General features: G+C 58.9%; 1 protein-coding gene across 1 annotated transcript in view; it reads left to right on the top strand.

The window, feature by feature from the left end:
* Positions 1 to 20,853, top strand: part of KNDC1 (kinase non-catalytic C-lobe domain containing 1) — a 53,171-nt gene that overhangs the window by 21,427 nt on the left and 10,891 nt on the right. The window contains exons 9-21 of the mRNA XM_086379081.1: positions 42 to 103; positions 8,177 to 8,335; positions 8,824 to 8,901; positions 9,410 to 9,503; positions 10,031 to 10,193; positions 10,262 to 10,926; positions 11,209 to 11,353; positions 12,122 to 12,219; positions 12,827 to 13,170; positions 17,697 to 17,790; positions 17,874 to 17,971; positions 18,110 to 18,330; positions 20,674 to 20,787. Of these exons, the coding sequence (XP_086235207.1) occupies positions 42 to 103; positions 8,177 to 8,335; positions 8,824 to 8,901; positions 9,410 to 9,503; positions 10,031 to 10,193; positions 10,262 to 10,926; positions 11,209 to 11,353; positions 12,122 to 12,219; positions 12,827 to 13,170; positions 17,697 to 17,790; positions 17,874 to 17,971; positions 18,110 to 18,330; positions 20,674 to 20,787 (2,335 nt within the window). The remainder of the gene's footprint in view (positions 1 to 41; positions 104 to 8,176; positions 8,336 to 8,823; positions 8,902 to 9,409; positions 9,504 to 10,030; positions 10,194 to 10,261; positions 10,927 to 11,208; positions 11,354 to 12,121; positions 12,220 to 12,826; positions 13,171 to 17,696; positions 17,791 to 17,873; positions 17,972 to 18,109; positions 18,331 to 20,673; positions 20,788 to 20,853) is intronic.

Consider the following 20,853-nt stretch of genomic DNA (forward strand, 5'->3'; position numbering starts at 1 on the left):
CCGCGCTGAGGCTCAGTGAGGTTTGGGGTCTTCTCTCTCAGGCGCTTACAACGCGTTCTTCCTGGCTCCCGAGGTCGCAGAGCAGAAGCTGATGACTGAAAAGGTACCAGGGCTCTTCCACCCTCCCTGCCCCTTCCCACCCCTCCCGGAGCGCCCGCAGCCCTTTCCTGTGTCCTCCCGCACCCCTCCCCTGACCTCCTGCACCCTCTCCCCAGGGCGCCTGCAGTCCCCTTCCCGGGGTGCCCACAGCCCCCTTCCTGTGCCCTCCCGCACCCGCTCCCCACCTCTTCCCACCCCTCCCGGGATGCCCGCAGCCCCCCATGGCCTCCCGCACCCCCCCATGGACTCCTGCACCCCCTCCCCTGACCTCCCGCACCCACCTCCCCATGGTGCCCACACCTCGTCCAGGGAGCCTGGTGGGGAAAGGGCAGAGGACGGGCCCAGTGTGAGGACCACCAGCTCTGAGGCAGCCCCACTAGTGCAGCCCCCCGGGTCGGGAGGCGCTGCAGGGCCCGGGAAACATCTGCCTGGTCGCTGCCTCCTGGAAGGTGACAGGGTCACCCAGCTTGCACTTCTCCATGGCCGGCTCCAGGCCGTGTGTGTGGACCCCAGGACCCCATGGGTTTGCAAGGCACTTGTCAAACATACCCATTATTAAAAATTAATTTGTACAAACTTATAATCAAGTAAATTACATTCAAAACCAAGGTAGAACTTCTGCTTCTGGGAGCATGGGGGAGGGGTTAGTTCCTGCCCCCCCATCCCAAGCACACGGTTCCTAAAGCAGGAGTGGATGGCAGGCAGGTGGGGAGCAGAGGCTGCCCCGGGCGGGGGCGCGCCTTGGCCGGGAGCGGTGGTCCCGAGAGCCCAGGGACGCCTGCCTCACACGTGGAGGATGAAGGGCATCTGGGAAACCCCAGCGGGCACAGCTCAAGCCCAGGGGAAGCCCATACTCTGGAGCTAGAGTGGCAGGAAAGGGGAAGGCAGCCCGTCCCTCCGGTCAGCCTTCTCAGCTGGCGGAGAAGGCTGAGCAGCCAGCCTGTGACCCCGACCTCCTGGCAGCGAGAAGTGCCTCCCCCAGCAGGGGCAGTGCCCAAGGGGGCCTCAGGAAGAGTTGGGACTTTGCCATTGTCCACTTCCCCTCCAATAATCACTAAAAAATGAAACAGTTGTAAGTCTAACAAAGCATGTACAGGACTTGTATGCTGAAAACCTGAAAAGAAGTGAAGTCTCAACTCAGTAATCTAAGCTCGCAGCTCAAGCACCCGGAAATGAAGAGTGAAATAGACCCAGAGCAGAAAGAAGGAAACGGAAGTTGAGAGCAGAAGTCAATGAAGTGAAAACGGAAATACAGTCAAGGAAACCAACAAGAAACGGACGAGTTCTTGGAAAAGACCAATAAAACCAACTTACTGAGGAGCGAAAAGTGAAGGGAGGCACAGACTACCAATGTGGGAATGACTCGGGGGCGCCCACAGACCCTGCAGGCACCAGAAGGGTGATGGAACACCGCGGACGGCCCCACACACGTGCAGCGACTCAGACGGAGAACCAGTGCCTCAGAGACATCACGTACCTCCACTCACCGTGATGAAATAGACCTTGAATAGCCCCGTAACCGTTGAGGTGGTTGAATTTGCAATTTTTAAACTCTCTGAATCTCCAGGTCCAGATGGTTTTACCTGGGAGCTCTGCTGAACGTTTGAAGAGGAACTAATGCCAGTTCTACACAGTCTGCTCCAGAACACAGAAGTGAACACATCCCAAACCATTTTATGAAGCTGTTATTACCCTGATGCCAACACCAAAGACAGCGCAACAAACATGCCCGTCGGTCAGCGTTCCCCACGAGTGTAAAGGCAAAACCCTTGACGAAACATACGCAGACAGGATTCACTGATGTGTGAAAGCAGTTACACACCATAACCAAGTCGGGGTCTCTCCAGGGATGTAAGTTCAGGGATATATGGTTCAGTATTTGGAAACCAATCAGTGCAGTCCAACATACTAACCAGCTAAAGAAGAAAAATCCCATGATCACATTGATGCATAAAAAGCATTTGGCAAAATTTAACATCCATTTATTAAAAAAAAAGAAACTGAAAAACAGGAATAGAAGAAACTTCCTCAAAGAGTGTCTACCAAGAGAACCATGCAGTTAGCACCACTGAGTGGAAAGGCTACGGTCCAGAACAAGATGAGGGTGCCCTCGGACTTCACCCCACTCAACGCTGCACTGGGAGTTCCAGCCACTACAGTGCAGGAAAAGCGTAAATCCAGGAAGGGAGGAATGACACAGTCTGCAGACGACATGACTGTGTGCATAGAAAATTCAAAGCATTCCAAAGAATCTACAAAAAAGAAAAAAAAAAGCCTTCCAGAACTCAGAAGTGAGTTCTGAAAGGTCACAGCATATAAGATAAACATTCAAAAATCAATTGTACTATTTCTATGTACTAGCAATGAACATACGTGGACACTAAAGTTAAAAACATAATACATTTATGATCACTCAAAAAAGTGAAATACTTATATGTAAATCAGAGAATGTATAGACTTTGTATGCTGAAGGCCACAAAATTCTGATTAAAAAGGAAATTTGGGGATGGAGGGCTAGGAAGAGCTGTTAGACTTGACACTGAAAGCACTGCCCATAAGTTTTTCCATAGAAGGAAAATGGGTGAATTGAGCTTTTCATCAAAATTTAAAATTGGCGAAATGACATTTACCCCGTGTGGAAGGCTGACTCAACAACTGAACATCAGCGTAACGCACCACATACACTAGAGAAGGGAAATCTGTGTCAGTAGATACTAAGCCTTTGACAGAATTCAACACTCATTCATAATAAAAATTCCCAGCAAACTAGGAATAGAAGGAAATTTCCTCAACTTGATAAAGAATATCTACAAAAATAGCCAACAGATCATTAACAGTGAGAAGCTAGAAAATTTACCCCTAAGGCTGGGGAAAAGGCAAGAATGTTCCTTCTCATCATTCCTATTCAATATGGTACATTGATTTTAGCCTTCTATGAGTGTGTGGTGGTAACTCACTGTTTTAATTTGCATCCCCCGAACGCCGTGTGAAGGAGAACATCCTTCACGTGCAGGGATGTGGACATCTACCCATGTATAGACTTGTATTCGCTCAGGTAATGCAGCAGTAAGACAAGAAAAGGAAATAAAACGTATGTTGATTGAGAAAGAAGAAAGAAGACTGTCTTTGCTTACAGCTGAGATGATTGAAATCATGTCAGAAAGTCCCAGAGAATTAACAGAAATCTGGAGCAGAGCAGTTACAGCAAGAGTGCAGGCTAGAAGAGCAATGGCACAGACGTCACCTGCTTTCCTGTTCACAGCAACGACCAAGTAGGGTTTGAAATTTAAAAAACAATGCCATATATGCTAGCACCAAAAAATCACTTACGTGTAAATGTAACAAGACGTGTGTGAGAAGGGCTTCCCAGGAGGCACTAGCAGTGAAGACCTTGCCTGCCGACGCCGGAGACGTGAAAGACACGGGTTCAACGCTGGGTGGGGGAACCCCCTGGAGGACGGCACGGCTACCCACTCCAGTATTCTTACCCAGAAAATCCCAAGGACAGAGGAGCCTGGAGGGCTCAGTCCATGGGACTGCAAAGAGTCAGACACGACTGAAGTGACTTAGTGTGCACGCCTGTGTATAAGATACATGTAGGGAAAACTAATAAAACTGATATGAAAGAAACCAAAAAGCTAAAAAAATGGAAAGGTCATCCATGTTCACACACTGAAAGACTCAATGTTAGCACCATGTCAGTTCTTCCCAATTTGATCTATAGATTCAGTGCAATTCCAGTGAAAGTTCCAGCAAGTTATTTTGTGGCTACTGATGGACTGATTCTAAGGTTTATGTGAAGAGGCAGGAGACTCAGAATAGCAGACACAATATTGAATAACAAAGTCAGAGGCCTGACGCTACTCAGTTCTAAAACTGATTGTAAGCGACAGTAATCAAGTGTGGTTTTGGCAAAAGGAAAGGCAAATAATAATGGAACAAATTAAAGGAACGAGACTGCCCAGAAACACCCACACAAACACAGTCAGCAGGTCTTCGGCAAAACAGCAAAGGCAATCCTGGGAGAAACAACGGTCTTCTCAACAGGCGGAGCTAGCGCAACAGGACAGTGTAAAAGAACCTTCACACAGACCTTGCACTTTTCATAAAAATTAACTCAAAATGGATTAGAGGCCTCAAACCTATAAAACTTCTAGAAGATAATGTAGGAGAAAATCTAGACAAAACTTTAGACAAAATCTAGGCAAAATTTAGATACAAAGCCAAAGCATGATCTATGAAAGAAACAATAGATGTTAGACTTCTTTATTAGATTCTTCTGCTCCATAAAAGATACAGTTAAGAGAATGAGAAATCAGGCCACAGATGGGAGCAAAACCCATATCTGACAAAGGACTTGTATCCCAAATATGCCAAGAACTCTTAAAACTCAACAACAGAGTGCCTGAAGAACTATGGATGGAGGTTCGTAAAATTGTACAGAAGGCAGTGATCCAAACAATCCCCAAGAGAAAGAAATGCAAAAAGGCAAAATGGTTGTCTGAGGAGGCCTTACAAATATCTGAGAAAAGAAGAGAAGAGAAAGACAAAGGAGAAAAGGAAGGATATACCCATTTGAATGCAGAGTTCCACAGAATAGCAAGGAGAGAGAAGAAAGCCTTCCTCAGTGATTAGTGCAAAGAAATAGAGGAAAACAATAGAATGGGAAAGACTAGAGATCTCTTTTGGAGAAGGCAGTGGCACCCCACTCCAGTACTCTTGCCTGGAAAATCCCATGGACGGAGGAGCCTGGTGGGCTGCAGTCCATGGGGTCACTAAGAGTCGGACACGACTGAGCGACTTCACTTTCACTTTTCTCTTTTCATGCACTGGAGAAGGAAATGGCAATCCACTCCAGTATTCTTGCCTGGAGAATCCCAGGGATGACGGAGCCTGGTGGGCTGCCGTCTATGGGGTCGCACAGAGTCGGACACGACTGAAGCGACTTAGCATAGCATAGAGATCTCTTCAAGAAAATTAGAGATACCAAGGGAACATTTCATGCACAGGTGGGCACAATAAAGGACAGAAACCGTATGGCTTAACAGATGCAGAAGATATTAAGAGGTGGCAAGAATACACAGAAGAACTGTACAAAAATGGTTTTAATGACCCAGATAAGCACGATGGTGTGATCGCTCACCTAGATTCAGACATCCTGGAGTGCAACGTCAAGTGGGCCTAAGGAAGCATCACTATGAACAAAGCTAGTGGAGGTGATGGAATTCCAGTGGAGCTATTTCAAATCCTGAAAGATGATGCTGTTAAAGTCCTGCGCTCAATATGCCAGCAAATTTAGAAAACTCAGCAGTGGCCACAGGACTGGAAAAGATCAGTTTTCATTCCAGTCCCAAGGAAAGGCAATGCCAAAGAATGCTCAAACTATCGCACAATTGCACTCATCTCACATTTCTAGCAAAGACATGCTCAAAATCTCCAAGCTAGGCTTCAACAGTATGTGAACCAAGAACTTCCAGATGTACAAGCTGGATTTAGAAAAGGCAGAGGAACCAGAGATCAAATTGCCAACAACCACTGGATCATAGAAAAAGCAAGACAATTCCAGAAAAACATCTACTTCTGCTTCACTGACTACGCTAATACCTCTGATTATGTGACTATGTGGATCACAACAAACCGTGGAAAATTCTTAAAAGAGATGGGGATACCAGACCACCTTACCTGCTTCTTGAGAAACCTGTATAGGGGTCAAGAAGCAACAGTTAGAACTTGACATGAAACAACAGACTGGCTCCAAATTGGGAAAGGAGCACATCAAGGCTGTATATTGTACAATAATTTTGAAGAGACACCTCAACAAAGAAGATATCGTGTGGCAAGTAAGCACATGAAAGATGTCCCACTGCGTCTAGCACTCGGGAATGCAAAGTAGAGCCGTGAGTTCCCACCACACACCCAGGAGACAGGCTAAAATCAAACACCGACAACGGCAGAGGCCGACAAGGGTGAGGAGCAACGGGAACTCTCATCCATTGCTAGGGGGACCCAGCAACCCAGACGTTTTTCTTAGAAGAATGAAGCTTGTGTTCACAGGAAGTCCTGCACACGACTGTTCACAGCTTTGTTGGCCACAGCCCCAGCCCGGAGGCCTTTCGGCTCAGATGTCTTCAGCGGGCGCAGGGCAGCCCACGGAGAGCCAGCAGCGATGGAACCGAGAGAGAAGCGTCCGCCCCGGAGGCTGCAGAGCGTCGGTCCCGTTCATGCGGAATGACGAAGTTAAGGGATGGAGAACAGGTGGATCGTTGCCAGCAACTAAGGCTGGAGGGGACAGGTCGGATCCTGGTGGCAGCAGAGCCCCCATCTCTCGGGGCCCACACCAGGGGCCTGGCTGTGACATGCACCCAGCCTGGCAGGGCGTCCCCGCTGGGGCTGGGAGAGGGCACCTGGGCCTCTCTGGGTCATCCCCTACAGCGACCTCAAAATTAGAAGAAAATTGATAAATACTCAAAACTAACAACTTCCTAGTGACCTGAACTAAATTAGGGACTAAAGAGCCTCTTGAGGAGGGTGAAGCAGAGTGGGAAAGCTGGCTTAAAACTCAACATCCAGAACACTAGCATCAGGGCATCCGGTCATGGCAGACAGATGGGGAAAAGGGCACGAGGTGACAGACGTTATTTTTCTGGGCTCCAAAATCACTGCAGACGGTGACTGCAGCCATGAATTTAAAAGACGCTTGCTCCTTGGAAGAAAAGCTATGACCAACCTAGACAGCACATTGAAAAGCAGAGACGTTACTTTGCCAACAAAGGTCCATCTAGTCAAAGCTGTGGTTTTTCCTGTGGTCATGTATGGATGTAAGAGTTGGACTATAAAGAAAAACGAGCACTGAAGAATTGATGCTTTTGAACTGTGGTGTTAGAGAAGACTCTTGAGAGTCCCTTGGGCTCCAAGGAGATCCAACCAGTCCATCCTAAAGGAAGTCAACTCTGAATATTCATTGGAAGGACTAATGTTGAAGCTGAAACTCCAGTACTTTGGCCACCTGATGCCAAGAGCTGACTCATTGGAAAAGACCCTGATGCTGGGAAAGATTGAGGGCAGGAGGAGAAGGGGACGACAGAGGATGGGATGGTTGGATGGCATCACCGACTCAATGGACATGAGTTTGAGTGAACTCCGGGAGTTGGTGATGGACAGGGAGGCCTGGTGTGCTGCAGTCTATGGGGTCGCAGAGTCGGACACGACTGAGCGACTGGACAATGACTTGGTATAGTCGGCTGTGTCTGTGCTTCCGGGCGGGAGCCCCATAGGAAGGGCCCCCCGTGTCCCCCAACCCCGGGCTCCACTGCACTGACGGCTGGGAGCCGGCCACGCGTGAGTCTTCACACCATGGAAATCCACCAGCGCTGAACTCAGGGCTTGATTCCTCGTCTTGTCAGTTGGCTAGACTTAATGACAGCCGTGGGGGACGAATATGACAAGATTGAACCGAGGAGTGCGTGAGGTCTGGGAGCGACCCTGCGGGGTTTGGCCACAGTCACGTGATCAGCACAGAAGTGCTGTGTCTCTGGTTTCGCTTTCACTTTTCGAGAGAAACAAAGGTATTGGCCCCATGCAGGTCGGAAGCTCGAGTTGGTCACAGGTTGGCTGCAGATACAAGAGTCAGATAAAATCAGGGGGAGGCCTTGGGGAGAAGTGGCCAACTCCACAAGCTTACAGAAAGGAGCATCGGCCCTTCCGTGACGCTCTCAAGCGCATGTGACACACCCTTTGTATCAGCACATTATAAAACAGACCTCTGTGGGCACCGGGAGGACGTGCTTTGTTCAGGGAGCCTGTTGTCAGCGTTTAGCAGCACGGTAGGGTTTCGGGGAGCTCTGGGCCTCGGGCCCCCGCAGGGCCACCTTCCCCTCGTGGAGAGCAAGCTGGAAGGTGTGGCCGGGGCCCAGGTCCTCCTGCTCACGCTGAGGCTCTGATGCCTGTGGGTACTGGTCAGAGCCCCAGGCCAGAGCCTGGTGTGCAGCTTGCCATCTGTGGTGGGGCTCCAAGCTCTGAGGACGCCCCCCGCTTGTGGGCAGTTCTGAGCCCGCCGCCCGCCCCTCTGCCCACCCAGGCCTCCGTATACTGCGTGGCTGCGGTCCTGTGGACGGCCGCCAAGTTCAGTGTCCCCCGAGACCGCAAGCTGGCCCTGCCACGCAGGCTCAAGACGCTCCTCCTGCACATGGCCAGACGCAGCGCCCAGGAGCGGCCTTCTGCCGCGGAGGCCATCGAGGTACCTGCACTGCGGGGGGCCGGACAGGCTCTCGTCTCTGGGGCAGGTCGGGGTCGGACGGGGAGCGCATGGGTTCATTCGTGGATGGGCGGCCAGGGGCCTCTGCTGCTCATCTCACGACCTTCCCCCAGCCTCTCCTGGTCTCCAGTGCATCCACCAGCAGGGTGGATGGGGGTAGCCTGGGCCCGAGCGCGGACCCCTGACCGCCTACGGACCCCCACATGCCCGACTTCCCCATATTCCTCCACGGGTCCACCAGGCTGGGTGTAGCCCCTCGATCCGTGGCGTCCCAGCTGACCATGGCCAGGACAGCCGGGGACTCTGAATCGCAGCCCAGCCCCCAGGCTCTCCCCATGAAGGGGTGCTGTGGGGTCCTCCTGCCGAGAAGCCCCCAGGCCTCTGGCTGCCACTGCACACTCCGACCGGCTTCGCCCCTGGAGTGCACACCGTGGCCGTGTGTCTGGACGCTGGGCTGTGGTTGCTTTCAGACCTGCAGTGGTTACCTCCTGCAGCGGGGCATGGACAGCCGCAAGATCCTGGCCCACCTAAGGGCGCTGACCTGCCGGGTAAGCCGGGTGCGGCAGACCCCGCAGACCCTCTGTGCTGCCCGGGCTGTGGGGGGAGGCTCCCGCTCCTCCTGCGCAGGGAGGAGGAGACCCCGGGCCAGGGCGGCAGGTCACGCCCATCCGCTGGCCTGACTGTGCCGCTGTTGGGGGCCAGGCCCCCACCCTGGTCTCTGCTGAACCCCTGGCAATCCTGGGGGTCGCAGAGTGACCCTCAGCTTCCGGGCGTGCTGACTGGGCGGGGCCGTGTCAGGTGGCGACACAGTCCCTTGGATGCGACACGCACTTGCTACCTTCGTCCACATGAGGCCTGGCTGTCCCAGGCCTGACCGGCCCCCACCCCAGGAACCAGTGGAACCCACTGCTCCCAGAAGCCCATGTGCCCCGGGGGCTCCCACTCCAGAGAGGCAGAAGCCAGGCCTGTCAGCGCTGGGGGTTTCAGGCTTCAGAGGCCACGCCTCTGGGGCCTCACGTTCATCCCCGCGGAGCTGGCCGCGTCCTTCTGCCCCAGGTTTACCAGGAAGAGGAGACCATTGGTCTGCAGCGCGCTTTCTCAGTGGTCGAGCTGGACCCCGGCCTGGCAGCCGCACCCAGGCCTGACTCAGGTGGGCCTTGGGACTGGCCCTCCCTGCCTCCCCTGCCCCGGGCCCATCATTGCCCGTCTCCAGTCCAGCCCCGCGTGGATGCTGGATGTGGCCAAGGACCCCAGACGGCATGTCCAGAGCTGGCCCCCAGCCACCCTGCCTCACTCCCCCCGGCTCCTCTGACCCTGCATTCAGGCCTCCCTGTGTCCAGCGGCCAGAGCAGGCGACTCAGCTCTGCCTCGCGGCCCATGTCTCCCAGCGCACCCCCCACCACACGACCCACAGAGCCTCCCGTCTGCGGCTAGGCCACTGGCCTCTTCCAACCTTCCAGCCACTCAGCCAAGTACCGCGCCCTCCCTGCCAGCTCGGGGCAGCCCTGGATGCACCTCCCTCCGCCTCTCTCCTCAGACTCTCCCTCGCACCAGCCCTGGGCTTGCTGGGCCCGTCCAGGCAGCGCCCACTGAGGCCGCACTCACTACGGCCCGCACTCCCGATAGCCGGCCCCCACAAAGGCCCTCGCCCACCCCGGTCACCCTGTTTGTCCCCAGACCTCGTGCGGATCGCTGGCGACAGCAGGCTTGCGGCCGTGCAGGGGCCAGTGCCCAGTCAGCCCTCTGGCCTCCGAGGGGCCATGCTGCTGCCAGAGGCGCTCACCTCTCCAGACACTCACTGCAGGCCCGTCGTCCTTACTGCGGACGCAGATGTCTCTAGGTGAGTGCCGCTCTTGGGGGCTGGCGGGGTCCCAGGCGCCCCTTGAGTGTCGTCTGCTCCACTCACAGGGACAGGCCCGCCCTGACCTCAGGGCCAGCGGAGAGCCCAGAAGCCACAGGAGGCCAGCTGGACCCACAGGGCGATGGGAAGCAGGCTGTCACGGCCCCCAGCCCAGAGACATCTATGCAGCCAGCGCCCAGCCCCCCAGGGCCCCTCAGGGAGTCAGTGCCAAGAGGCTCAGCCCAGGGGTGCTCCGGGACCCCTGCCAGCCCACCAGAGGGGCCGTCAATGCCAAGGCCACAATCTCCGGCTCCACGCCCGCCCCTGGAGACACAGGAGTCCTCCGAGGATCGAGGGGCAGAGGAGCTCACCCCAATTCAAGCATCTTCTGCTGGGCTCGGGCCCCCCACAGCGCCCCCCAGCCCTCACCCCCCAGCTGAGCCTCCTAGAAGCAGGACCACCCAGGAGGCAGGCCAGGAGCCTGAGAGCCCCCCATTAGCCGCACAGGGCCCCTCCCTGGCCACAGAGAATCCAGACAGCCCCGGAGCTGCCCCAGGAGGCCAGCCCGAGGCGCCCCAGCCAGCAGACCGCAAGCTCTGTCCGTCCAGCGTGGATGCCCCGCCCGTCCCGGAGGGGGTGGCCTGCCCAGCACTGCAGGAGGCCACGCGCCTCATCCAAGAGGAGTTTGCCTCCGACGGCTACCTGGACCGCGGGCTGGAGGCTCTAATCATGGGTACCAGGGGTCACAGGGCCCAGGAGCAGGGGTGGGCACGCGGGGATGGGGGAGGTCACCACGGAGCCCGCCGCCGTGATGCGGCCCAGCACAGGCGGGGCAGGAGGAGAGTCCCAGACCCGCCTGCCCCTCCCCTGGCTGTGCGCCCTGCCTGCCAGCCCCGAGACCGGCAAATCGCTCTCCCAGACCCGTCTGCCCCTCCCCGGGCTGTGCGCCCTGCCTGCCAGCCCCGAGACCGGCAAATCGCTCACTGCATCCTGACTCCTCCCTCCACCAACGCAGGGGAGTACATTTATGCCCTCAAAGACCTCACCTACGCCACGTTCTGCGGGGCCATATCCGAAAAGTTCTGCGACCTCTACTGGGGCGAGAAGCTGCTGCAGAGCCTCTTCAACGTGGTGAACGGACGGACGCCGCCCTCGGGGAAGTAAGACCCCTCCTGGCGCGGACCCCCGGTTCCTCCACCTGGGCTCCCACCCCCGCCTGCCCCAGGGGCTCGCCTCCTGCCCGAGTCCAGCTGGGCGCCCTCCCCAGAGAAGCCACCATGGCCCCGCTTCTGGCCGGAGTTCTCCCTGTGCAACCGCTCCTCCGGCAGGAAGGGGGCGCCTCCCTTCCCTGGGCCAGCACCCTGGGGTGTGGGCGGGTGCCCCTGCAGGGACACGTCCCCCCGCCCAGCTGCCCAGCTTCCTCTGGGGTCGGAGGTGAGGTGGCAGCTGCAGGAGTCAGGGCCGGTGGGCTTCCCTCCCCAGTGCTCCTGGCCCCTACCCTTCACGGGACAGGCCCAGTGCCTGTGGCCCAACCCCTCCTGGGGGACTGCAGAGGGCGATGTGGGCGGGGTACCCAGCAGGCCTGTGCCTGGAAGGGCCAGGCGCACTGACTCCCAGGCCAGCCCAAGCCCCGTCTCAGCCCCAGTCCTCCCGGGCCCCCAGCACCCCACACTGAGGGTCACGCACACCTGCCTTCCACCCCAGCCGAGCCCTGTTTCCACAGCACTGCGGGAGGGGCCTCGAGGGGAGACAGGTGCCCAGAAGGCCCTCTGTCCAAGGGCCCGTGTCCATCACGCCTGTGTCCAGGCTGTCCCATAGGTGTGGATAGGGCCTCCGTCCCGAGCCCCCCACCTTCCACCTGGGAGCACCTCTGGTCAGCCTGGGAGGGGTCCTGGGGGCTCCTGCAGGGTCCTCCGTTCTGACGACAGTGCTTCCGAAGACACTGGGTCGCAGCCCGAGGGCAGCAGGACCCGCGCTCCGAGCAGCTGCTCACCATCCAGCAGGAGGGCCTCACGTCTTGGGCTGGGTGAGACAGGGCTCTGGGGTGAGGCCCTCCTCCAGGGGGTCTGTTCTGTGGGGGCAGGGTGGGGGGAGTGCTCTGCAGACCCGCAGTGGGCTGCAAGGGCGAGGGCTGGGCCAGCAGTGTGGTGATGGGGTGCCAATGGCATCCTTGCTGGACACGAGCCATTTAAGACCCCGGGGTCCTTAAAGACCCCGAGCTGCTCCTGCAGCTGGAGCCCCAGGCTCCTGATGACTGAAGTCTCAGTCACGTCCCCAAAGCCCGTCTGACGGGTCACAGCCCTAGAGGCCAGGCAGTGTGGCCGCGCTCACGCGCAGGATGGCCGCCGGACTGCACGCATGCTCGGGCACCGTGCACCGGTGGAGGTGCCCAAGAACAGCCCCATGTTCGCGGGGACCCCGGGTTCCCAGGTCCTTCTGCCTCGTCTGAGAACAGGCGGAGGTTCCCTGGGATCTCTGCCCTGACTCCGCCCCGCACAGCGGCCCACTCGGAAGGGGACCCCGAGGACCCTCCCAGCCCCTCCTCGGGACCTGATGCTTCTCCCAGCAGTCAGGGCTGGACTGTCTCCCGGAACCCACGTCGTCACGTGTGACCCCCCTTCTTCTCTGTCCAGGGAAGGAGAAGCCGGGTGTGGACTCAGACGCGCTCTCTCAGGGCAACTTCGAAGTGGGGTTCCGGCCTCAGCAGTCTGTCAAAGCTGGGAGGGAGCGGCAGCCGGAGGCCCAGCCGCAGGGCGGGGGCCTGGCCGGGGGCGCCGAGGCCGAGTCCCGGCCCTCCCGGGCCCCCGAGCGTGGCCCGGCTGTGAGCCCCGCCCCGCTGGGCGCAACAAGCTGCAGCCCAGGCTGGTGCAGTGCCTTCTACGAGGCCGACTGCTTTGGCGCCGACGTGCACAGCTATGTGCAGGAGCTGGCCGAGCAGAAAGCCCCCGGGGACCCTGCGGCCGACACCCAGAGTCCGGTGAGCCCTGCACCTGTCTCGGCTGGGGGTAGGGTGCTCGGCCCCGTGCTTGTCTCGGCTGGGGAGAGCGTGCTCGGCCCCGCGCTTGTCTTGGCTTGGGGGGGGACGGTGCTCGGCCCTGCACTTGTCTCGGCTGCGGGGAGGGTGCTCGGCCCAGCGCTTGTCTCAGCTGGGGGACGGTGCTTAGCCCTGCTTGTCTTGGCTTGAGGGGGGAAGGGTGCTCAGCCCTGCGCTTGCCCTCGGCTTGTGGGGGTGGGACGGTGCTTGGCCCCAGCGCACTGCGGGCCAGGAGGACGTGTTCGAGCCAGGGCTCCCAGGTCCCACCTGCTCCTGTGGCCACCGTGCCGGGCGGGGCCCCCACCGTGTGTCTTCCAAGGTGGGGTGTGCTCATGTGCGTGCACCCCCACCTCGGGGGCAGGAATCGGCTTCTCTCTTTTGGGGTCTTGGCCCCCAGGGGCCGGCTGGCAGGAGGTCACCTTGCCCTGGGGACCACAGCTGGGTTTGGGTAGCAGGGTCAGCATGACGAGGTGAGAACCTCCTGGGCCGTGGCGGTCAGCTCGGCCAGGCCCCAGGGTTGCTTCTCTGGTGGGCAGCACACTCTGTGTGCCCCTCCAGGTCAGGGGCAGCCCTGGCTCCTCCCAGGTCAGCAGAGTGACGGCAGGTCCTGGATGGGAGTGTCCAGGCCTGGCCAGCCCACGTGCAGGGCAGCCCCACAGAGCTCCAAACCCCAGGTCTCTGCCCGGCCACTGGGGGTCTGCCCCTTCTCGACCAGGAGCCCTGACTGGGACCGCAGCCCCCCTCCTGAGTGACCAGGGCTCCCACCTGGGCCACAGCCACGCAGGGCAGGCCCCAGGGAACAGACAGGAGGGAGCGGGCAGCAGCCGGGGGCCCCACTCCCGTCCCCACCACCCCCTGCAGCCCCGCGCCGTGAGCCTCAGCACCGTCCAGCCACACCTTCCTGGGTGTCCTCATCTGGCTACTCAGTCCCAGGAGAGAAAGAGCCCGGCAGGCCTCAGTCCTGGAGAGCCAGCAGCCTCCTGTGCTCTTGGCAGCCACGCATCGTGTGCGTGCTCAGTCGTGCCCGACTCTGCGACCCCAGGGATTGTGGCCCGCCAGGCCCCTCTGTCCATGGGACTCTCCAGGCAGGAACACTGGAGTGGGCTGCCACGCCCTCCCCCAGGGATCTTCCCACCCAGGGACTGAACCCGTGTCCCCGTCTCATGCAGCGGCGGGCAGGCTCTTTGCCCCTGCGCCACCTGGGAAACCCCACTGTAACTGAATCTAATAGAGAAGAGACCCTGGGGTGGGGGTCCCCGAACCCTGTGGGCTTCCTTGGCACCCCCTCAACTCCGAGCCCAGGCACCCACAGCGTCCCGCCAAGACACTGCTGTTACACTGACCTCAGCTGGACCAAGAGGTGGGACCCCAGACGAGGGCCACTGGGCAGTGGGGCCAGGAGGACGTGGCCTGGGCAGAGGCAGCTCCACGCGGACCTGCCAGCAGCCCCCGCTCGATGGTGCTGGGCAGGGCGGCGGGCTGGCCCGGGTGTCCTCTGATGGCTCGGGTCACACGCACCAGTGTCACAAGTCATGACCTCTGACACCACAGGTCACATCCTCGGATGCCACAGGTCATGACCTCTGTATCAGATCACATCCTCATATATTAAGTGTCATGACCTCTGACACCACAGGTCACAACCTTGATTGTCACAGGTCACGATCGCTGGTGGCATTATATCAGTGTGGGCCCCTGAGGACAGGCAACGCGTTTCCAGCCCGCGCTGTTCTCAGGGCTGGGGAGAGTGCTGCCTGTGGCCACCTGGGCACGTGCCTGGTGGGGTCCGCGGGGCCCTTGTCCTCAATCCCAGGCTCTCCTGGCATGGCAGCTCCTGGAGGGAGACTGGACCATGGATGAGCCCAGCTGCCCCCTGTGTCCCATGAGGGTGGTCCTTAAGGGAGGACGGGAGACCAGCTCAGGTCTCAGACACGCTGGGCCGCTGTCTGTGGCTTGCTCGCAACCCCATGGCCGGGAGGAGGCTCCCACACCGGGTCCCACAGCGGTTCTGCAGGCGGCGCACTCGGGGGACGGTCCCAAGGGGCACGGTGGGCTGGGAAGCGCCGGGAGGGAGACCGCTGACCATCTCTCACTTCTTCCTGCCCCAGAAGGTGAGTCCCCTGGAACCTGAGTGCAGGCAGGTGAGTGCCTGTGCACTTCCGCTCTTGACCTGGGTGACCCTGACCCCAGCTCCACACTTGAGACCCACCGTGTCTGTTACAGACAGGGCCCTTGGGAAAACACAAAAGGCATAAAAAGCCCGTGGACACATTTCGCATCTGCTCCCAGAAGGCGCGCGTGTGTGAGGCCTGGGTGGGCGGGGCCGCCAGAGGGCGCGCGGTCACCTCCCGCCGCTGACCACGCGGGGGCGCCGTCCGCCCGGCTCGCCGCGGCCTGAGGTCGCGGTGTCTGCTCAGCTTGCTGTCCTAACAGGGCTTTGCTCGGAGCGTTTAGGTGGGAGGCACTAATCGACATTCACCTCTGTCTTCTCTTTGTCCACACTTTCTGGATTTTCCAACTTGTGAGTCCAGTTTTATCTATAGTCTACCTCAGATGAGATCAGATCAGATCAGTCACTCAGTCGTGTCCTAGTCTTTGCGACCCCATGAATCGCAGCTCGCCAGGCTTCCCTGTCCATCACCAACTCCCGGAGTTCACTCAGACTCACGTCCATCGAGTCAGTGATGCCATCCAGCCATCTCATCCTCTGTTGTCCCCTTCTCCTCCTGCCCCCAATCCCTCCCAGCATCAGAGTCTTTTCCAATGAGTCAACTCTTCTCATGAGGTGGCCAAAGTACTGGAGTTTCAGCCTCAGCATCATTCCTTCCAAAGAAATCCCAGGGCTGATCTCCTTCAGAATGGACTGGTTGGATCTCCTTGCAGTCCAAGGGACTCTCAAGAGTCTTCTCCAACACCACAGTTCAAAAGCATCAATTCTTCGGCGCTCAGCCTTCTTCACAGTCCAACTCTCACATCCATACATGACCACAGGAAAAACCATAGCCTTGACTAGACGAACCTTAGTTGGCAAAGTAATGTCTCTGCTTTTGAATATGCTGTCTAGGTTGGTCATAACTTTCCTTCCAAGGAGTAAGCGTCTTTTAATTTCACGGCTGCAGTCACCATCTGTAGTGATTTTGCAGCGAGAAAAATAAAGTCTGACACTGTTTCCACTGTTTCCCCATCTATTTCCCATGAAGTGGTGGGACCGGATGCCATGATCTTCGTTTTCTGAATGTTGAGCTTTAAGCCAACTTTTTCACTCTCCACTTTCACCTTCATCAAGAGGCTTTTGAGTTCCTCTTCACTTTCTGCCGTAAGGGTGGTGTCATCTGCATATCTGAGGTTGATACTTCTCCCGGCAATCTTGATTCCAGCTTGTGCTTCTTCCAGCCCAGCGTTTCTCATGATGTACTCTGCATAGAAGTTAAATAAGCAGGGTGACAGTATACAGCCTGACGAACTCCTTTTCCTGTTTGGAACCAGTCTGTTATTCCCTAGTCTACCTCAGGTCCACGTAAATCCAGTGGCCAGTGGGCCTAAACTGTGCCTCGGGTCATCCCTGTTTATTGGTCTAATGAACAGATGCCCCTTTAACTCTTTGAGAATCCTTGGTCGGGTTAGGGCAGGAAGAAATAACCTGTGTTTCATGTGGACCCACCACCCGAGCCCGCCTGGGGCCGAGCCCGCCGGTGTGCCTGCCAGGCTGCACCCACGGGCTGACACCCGCTCACACCAGCCACGCTGTGAATCTTCGTTCACGCGTTTATCCTTAAGGCCTTGGCCTGGCTGACGCCCCTGCTGCCTGGGGCTCTGCACAGAAGCCCAGTGCTGGGCTCCAGGGGGCTGCATGTGGCTCCAGGGCAGGACTGGCTTGGTGGGCTTGCGGGGTCTGCACTGCTGGCTGTGTCCAAGCTTCATGGCCAGAGCAAGGCGGCTGAGTACATGAGGGCGGTGCCCAGCCCACATCGCACAGGGGTCCTCAGGGGCGGTACGCGTGGGGTGGGGGCCTCAGCGGATGGGTCTGGGCCACAGAGGGGCCTCATGGAACCACAGGTGCCCGTGGAGCCTCACTCACAGCCGATGCCCGAGACCGAGGAAACCACGAGAGGCGTGGGCCCGGGTCCCCCCAGCTGGGGACATGGCGCCTGGAGTTCTCTCCGGAAGGCAACCCCTCTGACCAGAGGGCACTGGACGCGCCCACCCCACTCTGCCTGCCTTTCCTCCTGGGCGGCTGCGGGGAGGCCGGCCGGCCTGGTGGGGAGAGCTGGTGGTCACCGACACCACACGTTTGGCTGCCTTGTTTTGAGTGAGTCCATCGAATCTGGTTCTTTCCAATCAACTGACATGTCTAATTCCACTGAGCAGATGCAGATGTTCCTAAGGCCTGCCTCGGCCCTGTGGGCGAGCCTGCCTCCCCTGAACCCCCGAGGGCAGGCGCCGGGGGCTCATGGCTCTTTCTTCTCCAGGAGCTGGAGCAGCAGCTCATGATCGAGAAGAGGAACTTCCGAAAGACCCTGAAGTTCTACCAGAAGCTCCTACAGAAGGAGAAGAGGAACAAAGGTAGCCTCGCTGGGCCAGGGCCGGGCTGGTGGCAGGCATCCTGAGAGGGTTGGGTGCCTCGTGCTGACTGCGTCCACCCCCAGGCTCCGAGGTGAAGACCATGCTGTCCAAACTGAAGGGGCAGCTGGAGGAGATGCGGTCCAAGGTGCAGTTCCTCGGGCTGGCCAAGAAGTACCTCCAGGCAAGGCCCCTGCTCCCCCTCCAGAGGCTCCTCCCGCCAAACCCCCGGAAACATGCCCGCCTCTGAGCGGCCGCCCCGGGCTCAGGCACGGGATGAGCGGGCAGCCAGGCAGGCAGACAGCGCTGACTCGTGCCCCAGGTCGTGTACGCGGAGCAGTGGGGCCTGGAGCCCTGCGCGCTGCCCGTGATCGTGAACATCGCGGCCGCCCACTGCGACACGCTGGACTTCAGCCCCCTGGACGAGTCCTCGTCCCTCATCTTCTACAACGTCAGCAAGCACCCGCGCGGCGGCCGGCAGCCCAAGGCGCGCGTCCTGCAGGCTGGCACCCCGCTGGGGCTCATGGCCTACCTGTACTCCAGGTGCAGCCCGGGGGGGACGCTGGGACCCCTGTGCCCCCCAGGCTCCCGGAGACCAGGGGGGACAGGCCCAGGGTGGGGTCGAGGAGGTGGGCGTCTCCCTGCGCTCCCGAGGTGGGGCTGCACGCTTCTATGTAGAGTTTCCATCAGAAATCTGTTTGTCCGTGTCGGCGCCCACTGGCCTCCTTGGCCAGGCTCCTGACTGAGGGGCCCAGACCCACACACATGGGTCTGGGGGTCTGGGTCAGGTGTGCATGGGGCACTTTGAAGGAGACCCCCGGGAACCCGGCCGCCATGACCGACAGCCTGCCAGGCTCGACTCCACGCAGCCGGGCCCCCCCAAGGCACCATGACCGCGCCCAGCTTCCTAGGTCGGACGCCCCTTAACTAACACGGGGTTCCAGAGCTGCGGGCAGCTTGCACCCAGCCAGCTGTCCACAGCGCTGCTGGGCGTGAACAGGGTGAGGCTCACGTGCACGCGTGCTGAGTCACTTGAGTCGCAACAACTCTACGTGACCCCAGGGACTGTAGCCCACTGGGCTTCTCTGTCCATGGGACTCTCCAGGCAAGAAGACTGGAGTGGGTTGCCATGCCCTCCTCTGGAGATCCTCCTGACCCAGGGATTGAACGCAGATCTCCTGTGGTTCCTGCACTGCAGGGAGGTTCTTTACTACTGAGCCACCGGGGAAGCCCCTTAGGCTCATGGGACCCCCCAACTAATAACACGGGCACAAGGGCTCACCTGCAGCAGGGAGGGGCCAGGCCGCTCACTCCCAGGGCTCCCAGGCACCCCTGACCCCCCCATCCCTTGGTGCACCCACGAGCCCCACATGGGGTTCAGGCTCTGGGCAGCCTCCTTAAGGGCCCATCCCTCCCAGCCCCAACCAGGCTGGACACAGACCTCCTCCCACACGATGGTGGGAGCGTCACCCCAGGGTGGCTTCTAGGGACTCAGCACGCCACTCTGGAGCCCCTGGGGTCTTCTCTGGGCTGGAGGCTATTGACAGCCAGTAGGGGACAGGGCCCTCCTGGGGCAGCTGTCTCTGCCCCCCCAAGTTGCCCTCCCCAGGTGGGCTGCCGGGGGCCTCCTTCCGGGGGGGTGCCCCGGGATGCCCCTCAGACTCAGGCCTCCTCCTCCACCTGCCCTGCGGGATGGGGTGTCACTCAGCGCCACAGCCCTCCGAACTGTTCCAGGAGACATCGTGTGTGTGTCACGGGGCGTGTGTGTTATGCGTGAGCACAGCACCCCCAAGGCGTCCCCTCTGCAGGGAGCCAGACCCCGGCTGCCCAGTCCCACCTGTGCCTGGCTGGGTCTGGCAGGGGACCAGCGGGCCCCAGGGCCTCACTCCTGGACCCCCACCTCCTTTTCGCTCTCCTGGTGCTGGGGGCACCCCGAGGGGGCCCTGCCTGAGGCCGAGCACCCACAAGCCCCGCCCTGCCTCTTTCCTGACGGTGATTTGCAGCTGGGGAAGGGCCCCTGCACCTGCTCAGCTTTCTGAATTAGTGGTTTCTACAAGACAGGGAGAGCCTGAAAAACTGAAATTGAGAAAGTGTTCAGGGGCCTCCCTGGCGTCCAGTGGTGGAGACCCCAAGCTTCCAATGCAGGGCGTGCAGGGCTCACTCCCTGCTCAGGGAGCTAGGTCCCACATGCCGCAGAGCACAGGCAAAAAAAGCCTTTAAAAACATAAAATTAAAAAGTCTTCAGACTGAAAATGTTGAGGAATTTCTAATGTGATCAGTACCCCACACCCCCAGCTCAATGGTTCTGAGTGGTGGTCCAGCCAGTGCCTCCAGCACAGGGCTCTCGTGTTCACATGTAAGCACTCAAACACACCCACACGCACACACAAGTGCACACAGCCGCACACTCACACACGTGCACACAGCCGCACACTCACACTAACACCCGCACACACAAATACAGCCACATACCTACCTGTGCACACCTGCACTCATGCATGCACACCCGGAGTCACAAGTGCACACACCTGCACTCACGCAAAGTGCACACAGCTGCACCCAGGTGCACACTCACACCCATACACACACCCACATGTGCACTCATCTGCGCACACCCATACCTGCACTCACACCCATACACACCTGCACACTCACATGCATACGCTCACACCTGCACACACAGCAGTACACATGGCTGCAGTCACCTGCACACACACCTGCACACTCACACCCACACCTGTGCATTCTTGTGTGCACACAGCTGCACACTCACTCCCGCACACACCCCTACACACACACCCACACGTCTGCACACGCTCACACCTGCACACACACCAGGCCCGGGTGCTGGCCGGCCTGCACTGACCGCCTCCCCACCCCCCACAGCGGCGCCTTCCTGGAGGGCTACGTCCAGCAGTTCCTGTACACCTTCCGCTACTTCTGCAGCCCCCACGACTTCCTGCACTTCCTGCTGGACCGCATCAGCAGCACCCTGTCCAGGTACCCCAGGGCCCAGGGCAAGGACAACGGTGGAGAGGGGTGCAGATGGGCCAGGAGCAGCCACTG

This window comes from Bos grunniens, chromosome 26, assembly GCF_055505025.1.
Source record: "Bos grunniens cultivar Pamir isolate PY7600 chromosome 26, Bosgru_T2T1.0, whole genome shotgun sequence".
Taxonomy (NCBI): Eukaryota; Metazoa; Chordata; class Mammalia; order Artiodactyla; family Bovidae; genus Bos; species Bos grunniens.